The following is a 9,649-nucleotide window of genomic DNA, read 5'->3' as shown; positions in this document are numbered from 1 at the left end:
CGCGGAAAAGCGCACGGAATGAGACTTTAATTATAATAATAATTAATAATAATAATAATAAAGTAGGACAGTCCAAAGTAGACTATAAGGAAACAGAGACCCTGGGAAGTTTTGTCATTGTGTTTAGTTTATATATATATATTTTTGAATTTTTTTTGGTTGTTGTTTTATTTTGTTTTTTGTTGTTGTTGTTGTTTTTTTTTTTTCACCTCTCCTGGCTATTTATTTGTTTGGTATGAATAGATGTTTTAAATAATATGAACCGGACCTTCAAGAGCCTTAAATAGTTTGTTTCTTGGATAATTTATTATTATCATGTGAACTGTACTCACGGGGGTGAAAGATTATTTTGTGAGGCCAAGCGACCTGCTCAGAGTCTATTTTTCTACACGTCCCTCGCCCTGACTTTCAGAAAGCCAACCTGCACACTCCATATCCCCTCCTTCGCCACGCGCCTGCTTTTCGGCAACTGTAAACTGAAACATGCTTCGTGGGGGTCCACAAATTATATTTTTATACACAGAATTGTAAATTAGATTTTTTGAGAGATCAATACTTAACTGAATTACATTTCATTTTTGAAATAGTGTAAAATATGAAAATATATTATTTTAATTTAACTAGTTTCCAGTGTAGCGGCCACCGGGCGGGCTGCCTTCATGGCTTAATATTTGGTTCTCATCACCATTTTGGCCACATTCTTGGAAGTTGAGACTGTTACACACACACACGCACACGCGCACACACACACACACACACACACACACACACACACTGGTTTTGTTCTGTTTTTGTTTTTGTTTTGGACAAACTGGAAGAACTCTGTTATTTTTAACTTCAAAGAATTTATTAGAAAATAATATTTTTTAAACGCGCACATAGCGATGAGCCCACAAGGACGGAGGCTGTAGTTTGTACAGAGAAAAACAAAGGATGTTTTTGCATTAATAACTTGAGAATTAACTGCTGTAAATTTACTAAAATGTATTTTTGAATATTTTGTAATAGTTTTATAGAAATAAAATGTACCACGCACAGACTGGTTAGTATATCCTAACTGAGAATTCCTGTCGCAGCCCCTCTTTTCTTTTCCTTTTTGGCTTCTCTGTCCGGGAACCTGGTGCTGACAGGAGTCCCCGGCGTTATATTTTTAGATGTGTTGCTTATACTGTGAATTCAGATCAGCTTAAGTAGGAAACCAAAGTAGGAAACCAAACCGACCCGTCTATTGTCATCGCTGGAGAAGCCTCAGCTCTGTTTGTATCTGTGGGGTGTGCGTCTTTGTGCGCCCCCCAGGCCGGGGGTGCTGTGTGTGGGTGCCGCTACGCCCCCACCGCCAGCCTCTTCACCGCCACCGCCCGCCCTGCGGGCCTGGAGGAGGCAGCCCTGGCAGCATCGCCCAGAACCTTCTCCCCAGGTTCTGGGTAGCTGTGGGCAGGCCTCGTGCACGCCACAGGGAAGGCCGGGTCCCCCGGCCTGGAGGGAAGGAGGGCTCTAGCTGCTTTCTAAAGTACTGGGGGACCCCTTCCGGAAGGGCCCCCGAGGAGAGGGCCAAGTGTGGGTCTTCTGTGAGCCCCCAGGCCCTTCGTGGCAGAGCCCCTGAGGCACGCACCCTGTCCACCCGCTCTGGGTGGGGGGCACCCTGCCTCCTCCCCCGTCACAGCTGCTCGCGTCAGGGCTGCTGGGGTCCTCGGGCCTCGGTGAAGCTGTCAAATCCAAGCTGTCTGTCTGGAGTGGTTGTTAGGTGTAGACCTTTGTCCCGAGGACGTGGTCCTCCTCTGGCGGGCACCCTTTGGTTGGTGTCCCGTGTCGGTGGGTCTGGGGGAAGGGGCCTTGGCCGTCACCCTCCGTGCTGTGGCGTATGGAAGGCCACGGTCGTGTCCGTGCCCTGGGCCGGGCGTCTAAGCCGGGTGCACTAGGCGGGCACAGGGCCTCTTGGCAACGCAAGAGCCTGTCCAGAGGCCGGCCTGGGTCTGGGGAGCAGAACCGAGCCTGACAGCTCGGGGCAGGCCTCGATCCGGCCGGGGCAGGGTGTGGAGACACAGCTCCCAGAGGCAGGCCTGGCGTGGTGTCCGCAGCCAGAAACGCAGGTCCCTGTGCCTCTTCCAGAAGGCCGGGGGCCTGGATGGACGGCACCAGCGACAGGGGCCCGGTGTGCGGCCCGGGGCTTGCCTGCTGTGGGCTTCCCAGGGGTCGGGCCCTCCGGGCAGGCGTGTCCTTGGTTTTTCTCTGTAAAAGACTTTTCTTTGGCCTTCTGGGTAGTTAGCAGGTACAAGGCTTACCACCCCTGGTGGAATGTGGTGGTTTGTGTTCCGTTGACTGTTCCGTCCTGAGTATGACCGACGAGAGAGAACCAGACACACTGGTGGCGTGAAAGCTCCGGCTTCATTGACGGACTGACCGACTGGCGGTGTGGCCGGACGGGCCGCGAGAGGACCCGAGCGCCGGCCAGGCCCCGAGGCCCCCCACCGGCGACCGCCAGCGCCGGGGTGCCGGGGCCCTGAGCCGCGCCCCACCCTGGCCAGGCCTGGTGGCGCCCTCTCACTGCTCCCCGCCTCCCCGTGCCACATCTCAAGCCCCTTGCCCACCTCTGCGTTCACAATAGTCTGTCTCGTGGCCAAGGAAAGGGAGCCCCGTCGGAGAGGAGCTCCACACAGGGTGTCAGGATGGCGCCGCGGCTCCCCCACCCGACCAGGCGGCCGCTCCGCCTTCAGGGCCCACGGCGTGGAAAGTCTGTGCGAAGTGCCCGCAGGCTGTCGCCGCCAGCCTCACTCCCGACGAAACGCGTATCTATTCCTGTCGAAAGCGTGTATCACAATGTACTTGAAACCGTTATCTTTGTGCTCTATTGTTTGAACAATTAAAGAAGTTACAGAGACCGTCTGCGATGTCTGCTCTGTGGCGGGATCCCTGTCTCGTGCTGTCACCTGCGCTCCCCCCCATACTTCCCTGAGCTTGTGAAGATGCGACCGAAAAGGTCTCATTGAGCGCAGACCACAGACCCCCTCGGTGGGCGGGTGTCGGGCCGTGGGGACTTCCCTTGCGGGGTGGGCACGTGACTCATACGTTTGGGGGAGCCCCTGGGGCTGGGGCGGCGGGTGGGGGGGGGGAGAGACAGGGCTGGCCTGTCCTGGGGGAGGCCCTCGGCCATCAGCATCACGCCCACATGGCAGACCGTGGCCAGACTCGCAAAGAGTGCCAGTTGGTTGCCAGACGTGACCGGGAAGTGACGAAGGGCCTGCGGTGCGGGGCTGGCTCTCCAGCAGCGATCTGGGCTCTCTGACGACCCATCCTTCAAAAGCACAATTTCCTCAGAGGGGTTGAGGGGCCCTGGAAATGGACTTCCGCGTGGCCTCCTATGAGCCGGTCTCAGAACACTCCCACGCGCTCCGCTGGAGGTATGTGTTCGGTTCGGGGTGGGGGGGGGAGGTTGGTTGGCAAATTATGGCCCCGGAGACAGATCCGGCCCTTGGCCTGTTTTTATTTCAGCCCGTGGGCTGAGACTGGTTTTCCCCTATTGTTTTCATCGTCGAAAACGAAAAACCTCAAAGAATATTTCATGGCTGGTAAAATTAGGTGAAGTTCAGATTGCAGTGTCCATCCATCAGGTTCTAGAACCGCCCCCACTCATCCCTTCACACGCTGTCTGTGGGAGCCCCTGGGCCCACACGTTGCATCAGAGACCACACGGCCGCAGAGCCTGAGATATTCACTAGCTGGGTCTTTACCGAAAGAGTCTGCCTCGTGTGGTCTGGGATGGGGACACGTAGGGTGAAAGCAGCCACACCGCGGGGACAGGAGGCCGGGGCTGGAACAGAGGAGGGCGTAAGCCATCGAGGCACAATCTGTCACGATTCAGGTGATGACCCCACTCAGTTCCGCCCCTTACTCAGAGCCACAGGGAGGATGACAAATCCGGGGAGACCCGCCGGCAGCCACTCGGACCCAGTGGTGTTAACGGGCAAACCTTAATGCTCGTCGGTGTGAGCGAAACCGGAAAGTCCGCGTAAGGTAGGGAAGGGGTGGGACTGAGAAGAGGAAGAGGTACGCATCTGTCTCCCGACCCCACAGTGAGGAAACAGTAAGTCTGGATTTGAAGATGATCTTGTTGTTCTCCAATTAAGAAGAAAATAACAGGCATTCGCATTTTCCTCCGTAACACGCTCTGGGGCCTGCCCCACGAGGCGGGGAATGCGGTTCGGAGCGTCACCTTTTCAGTGGGGATGTGTGGTTTCCGCGATGGGGGCGGCTGTGTTCCCAGAAAGGGGCAAGCTGGCTTAAAAAGGGGTGAAAACTCTGAAGACTGGAGGTAAAGCTCTGTTCTGCCCAGAACCCCAGGAAAGCATTGCCCCGAACAACAGGTTGCTGGATTTCTGCATGCAGTCCTATTTATGCTGGCTCGGGGCCTCGCGACCGCTTCCAGGGGAAAGTGACACCCTCTCCCCAGACGCCACCCATCGTCCCAGCCGGGAACCCCTCCTCCCGCCCCAGGAGAGCTCAAGGCCTCCCCCTGGGAACCCTGGCCCTTAAGGGCAGCGAAACAAACCCAGTGTCTCTGAAGGGAGCCTAGTGCTCCCGGGTCCCTGTGTCCACCACCCCCGCCACCGCATGGGGCAGGTGCCTCCACCAGACGGCGCCCAGGCCCCTGGCTCAGCGCTGGGCCACCCACCAGGCAGGCCACGTGGTGGGGGGGGGGGGGCGCCAAACTTGGCCTTGGCAGAGTGTTCGCATCAACACCGGCTGCTCACCTCGCCCTTCTGATGGCCGCGCCGGCCGCCCCCCACGTGCTCCCGGGGAGGGCTCCTTGAAGCACCCCCCCCCCCCGCGCCCTCCGCTGTCCAGGAGGCAGGAGGCCGGGGGTGGGCGCGGGAGGAGACCCGGGGGGCACGGGGTGCTGGGTCAGGTGGCCCGCTGCCGGCGGCGCGGTCCTCCCCGCGCGCGGGTCCAGGACCGCGGGCCTTGAGCAGCCTCCCGCACCTGCAGCCTCCGGTCCCTGAGTGGAGTCGCAGCGCCCTCTGCGGGCCGCGGCGGGAGACGGTGGGCGCGCACCTGCCCGCGGACCCGCCGGTTTGAGCGGGCGGTGCCGGGTCCTGTGCCTCCCTCCCCACCTGCGGGGACCCAACTCACAGCTCGGTGCCCCACCCCACCCCGTGCCCGGCGGGCCGGGCCCGGGTCGGTCCCCGCTCTGAGGACCGCTGTATTCTCAGTGAGCAGCAGCCACCAAGGAAGCACGGAGGCGACTGTCCTGGAGACGGGCAGTGTGACCTCTCCACTGGATGCTGGGGGGGGCACCTCGCTCCCCCCCTCGGTGTTACCCGAGACCTGCCCCCCCCCCCACCCAGGGCTGACCCCGCGGGGCCTCTGTGCCCTCACAGGGTGGGGAGGAGGTGACTCAAGGTCCGTGAGGCCCAGAAACACTGCTGTTTGAAGGCCGGCCGGTTGGGGTGTCCCATAGGCTCCACCCGGATCCAGGTGACATCGACCAAGTCCGTGTACACACGGAGGAAAAAGACAGCCTTACAGCCTGAAGGTTCTGGAGGTGAAGGCGCCCGATTCCCTGGCAACAGGTCCTTGAGGCCCACCTCGGTGGGATGGATGCCATGAGACGCAGCTGCCCCCCGAGAGCCCGTGGCCCAGCCCGTGGTCCTCCTGGGGGGGGGGGGGACCGCGCATCCCCAACAGGGAGGAGAACCTTCCGCCAGCACAGGGGTCCCGCCCAGCTCCGCTGTGAGGAAAGCGCCCTCTCCCTGGAATCCAGGGCTGGCTGGCGCTTCTACGGACTGGGACCGGGGATGGAGGGAAGGGCTGCCGTCCAGACCCTCTCTCCGAGCGTCCTCTCTGCCACAGAGCACGTTCTTCCGGGGCGCCCCCGATCAGAGCCCAGCGGTCACTTAGACGCGGGTCTAAGGCCACCGCAAACCTCAGCACCGCCCCTGGGCCTGGGTATCAGGAAACGCGTCCTTCTCGATTCTTCCTCTTTTTTAAGGAAGAGGTTCGGGGGGGGGAACATCTAATAGACCAGTGCTCACATCGAATGTCCGGCATCCTTTCCGTGCCAGAGTCGGCTGTACCTGTGCTAGACTGACCCACATATCACACCCACTGTCAGCAGCACAGCCTCAACCCACATACAGGCGTGTCCCCGAAGCGTAGTCTCTGACCAGGGGACTGATCTCAGGGCCCGCCCACGGGCCCTTCCGAGGTCTCCCCTCTGCGTCCACGCAGGGCTGTACCAGAGTGGGAGGAGGAAGCGGGGTGGGGGGGAGGGCCTCCCACGGCAGCAGGCAGGGCTCTGGGTCCTCGTGGGGCAGCCCCGGGGGGAGGGGCACGCTGGGTCGCAGACCCTTCCCCTCCCTGCCCTGGATTTCCCTTTCTCCCCCAGGGCCTAGGCTGGAAGGGCCAGGAGGAAGGGGGGTACCCAGCACGGGTGAGAGCCAACAGGGAAACCGAGCCAGCGTGCCCCGCGCCTGGGGACGCACATCATCAGGCAACAGCCACCGCCGTGGGAACATAAACACAAGAGCCACACTCCAAGGTGACACGTCAGCCAAGAGGTCGAAGCGGAGTCGGGACGCTTCCCCACCAGGGTCCCGGCCGTTCTGGACGTCGGCGGCGGCCCCCGGGCACAGGTGCGCTGGGATCTGAGGGATTTGGATACATACGGGTTGGTTGTATTGTCTAGACTTTCCCAGCTCAACACACGGAGCACGCTTTCATTGCTCAAAAGAATAAACTTATTTTTAAATTCGCGGGTCGGAGATCCTGTCGCCGTCTTCACGCCGCCGTGCCCCTCCCCACCCCTCCCCTGCAGCCATTCACCTCTGCAGTTGGAATGCCCGCTCCCATCCGTGCCCCCTGCACCTGCCCCGAGGGGGCAGGACGGGCGGCAGTGGGGGGCGGGCCCGGGGGCGACCGACACCAGGCCCCGACGAGCCTGGCCCCAGCCCCGTCTCATCTCCTCCCGGTTCTGCCATTTTAAACAACCCAGTGCGGCGCCCCACTCCCGGACCCCCGCCCCCTGGGCCCCTGGACGCCTGCAGAGGCCTGAGCTGTGTCCCCAATGCCCGGCGGTGGCCACAACCGCCAGCCCAGCTGGAGTGCTGAGCTATTTATAGGCAGTGCTCCCATGTCGGTCCTAAAGACTAGGTGTTCAGTCAGAAAAGAACCTTTTTAGGTCAGGGAAATTAGTTTAAAAATACTTCTGTCTGCCCGTGAGTGTCCCAGGCAGAGGGACATACACTCTGCTGTCCCGAGCCGCCAAGGGGTGGCTTTCTCCCGGGGGACGTCCTAATGGGGCAGCCCCGGGCGGCTCGCCTGTCCCTGTCGCTCCCCTCCGGCCGGCGGGCCAGCCGGCACACAGGCCCCGGCTCCTGGGGGCTGGGAGGCCTCCTCATCTCGCCCCACCTGCCCCTCCCGCCACCTGTGACCTCCACTTTCCTCCGCGACAGGTGGGAGCCGGGGCGCTCGCTCCCGCTGCCTCCCTTCCCACGCCACGGAAGGGGTACAGCTTCCTGGTGTGTGGGCACACACACACCTGGATAGTGTTTTCGGGTGTGGCTGTGTGCACCTGTGAGAGTGTACGTGTTGTGTGCGCGTGAGCAAGTGTATGAGGTGTATGAGGTGAGTGTGTGTGTGATGCATGAGGCGTGTGGATAGAGTGTGCCAGCATGCGTGTGTGTGTGCGTGTGTGTGTGTGTGCGTGTGCGCGTGTGCATGCAAGGACCAGCCTTCCCGAGTTAGAAGGGCGTTCGCGACCATGCCGGATGTCAAGGGCACCCAAACTCAGTAGGCGGGGGATAAAGCCGCCTTTCCTCCTGTAAGGAGAGAGCTTCGGCTATAAATACTACAGCCCCGGGGAATCAGACATCAAAGTCACTTCTTAAATATCAAATCCTTGTCTGAGAATAGGATTTGGGAGGAACGGAATGGGGAGGGGGGCAGCACGGGACAGGTAGCGTGGGGCTGGGGGCCCAGGAGAGGCAGGGGTGGAGGCAGAGGGGCACCCACAACTCCCACAGGTGCAAACACAGCTGGGAGCGCCGGCAAGTGGTTCCATTCCTGCCCCCGTGTGACTGTCGGGGAAAATGGGGTGTGGACAGAGACGGCACTCCGGGTTTTTACTTGGGGTCAACAGATAGGTTCGGAACTGACAAGGCTGCTGTAGGGGCTGCGGAAGGTCCTCGAGAGCTCACGCTCTTCAAGTTCCCTAGCACGATAGGGAAAACCCACACTGGGACACGCGGCACACTTAGAGAGAGGTTTCTCCCTCCCATCTTCATCACCAATAGGCATTCGTCTCTGCACGTTCCAGGGGACAAAAGGAAACCTTAAGGAAGCAAACGGTTTTTCCCAGATTGCACAGCCAAGGGGCGGAGCCAGGATTCGATCAATCGGCTTTGGAGCTCATGGCCGGTGTTGCCTCATCCACCCACCCAGCGCCAGGGGTCGGGGAGAGGGCGTCATTCTCCTACGTGGGGGTAGGACCGCAGTGGAATTAATGTCGCTTCCGCACCACTCGGCCATAAGTCATCGAAGCCTCAGAATTTTATGTCTCCATCGGCTCGGTAATTCTACCGTATTAGAACTTATACCAAGGAAATGGCCAGGATTTCCGTGTGCCGTGGGTTCCAGCATGCTTTCCACCGGGGGGTCTGTGACTGTGCAAATCTGGGCCGCAGGTTCAATGCCCAACACTAAGGAATTCGGGTGTAGTATACAACTGAATGGGTTACTGTTACGACTATGCAAGAAGCTGCAAAAAATATTCAACCTCATGGGAAGATAGTGACAACATATTATACGGAGAAAATCAGCTGGTTCCCAAACATTACGTACACTTTGGTCCCATTTGTGTGTGCGCATGTGTGTGTATTAGAAAAAAGTTCGGCAGGATACACACTGAAATCTTACCAGTGACGGTCTCTGGGTGCTGGAGTTACAAGTGACCTCCTTTTCTCTCTTTTATTACCTATATTTTCCACATTTGTCTCAGTGACAATTTGCCACTTTGTAAGCAAAACAAACCATTTTAATTTGAAAACATTTAAGAAATTTGTTGTTCTATTTCCTCTCTAAATGCGTCCTAGTGACACTCGGTCACCAGTAAATCCTGGAACAGCCACCAAGATGCTGCCCCGGGGGGAAATCCTAGAGATTTGGGTGCCTGTGCATTTACTATTGCTTCTGGAATGTTCTAAATGATCAGGAGTCGTTCAGAGAAGCATCTTGTGGAGTTGGGGATGAAAACAAATGAGGCCACACATCCATGAAGAGACGAGGCTCATATTACCAGGCTCAAGGCCAAGGTCCCCCCCAAAAAGGCGTTTCCAAAATACTCTAATTGGTGGGAAAGTGCTTTTCCCCAGGAATGGGGCCACCCCCGCGGATGAGCACGGGGAGACTGGAGAGCCGGGCTCTGCTCTCGGCTCTGCACAGAGCAGGCCGCACAAGCCACCGTGGTTCCCGGGGCTCAGGGTCCCCGTGTGGGGTGAGGTCCAGTCCGGCTCCCGCACTCTGCACCTGCTGTCATCAGTATGGGGGCAGCGCTGGGACTGTCTCGCTCAAGGGTCTGTCCTCCGTGCCCATCTCCGTGGGGAGGCCATGGACAGGTATTCCGGAAGCGCTGAATTAATGAGTGAGCGAGTGAGCG

The 9,649-nt window shown here is 58.8% G+C and overlaps 1 protein-coding gene across 1 annotated transcript in view; it reads left to right on the top strand.

Annotated features, from left to right (window-relative positions):
- Positions 1-5,073, top strand: part of SHH (sonic hedgehog signaling molecule) — a 14,434-nt gene extending 9,361 nt beyond the window's left edge. The window contains exons 4-5 of the mRNA XM_049642319.1: positions 1,297-1,417; positions 4,843-5,073. Of these exons, the coding sequence (XP_049498276.1) occupies positions 1,297-1,417; positions 4,843-5,073 (352 nt within the window). The remainder of the gene's footprint in view (positions 1-1,296; positions 1,418-4,842) is intronic.
- The last annotated feature ends 4,576 nt before the right edge of the window (positions 5,074-9,649 follow it).

Source organism: Panthera uncia, chromosome A2 (genome assembly GCF_023721935.1).
Source record: "Panthera uncia isolate 11264 chromosome A2, Puncia_PCG_1.0, whole genome shotgun sequence".
NCBI lineage: Eukaryota > Metazoa > Chordata > Mammalia > Carnivora > Felidae > Panthera > Panthera uncia.
This window is presented reverse-complemented; position numbering and strand designations above follow the sequence as displayed.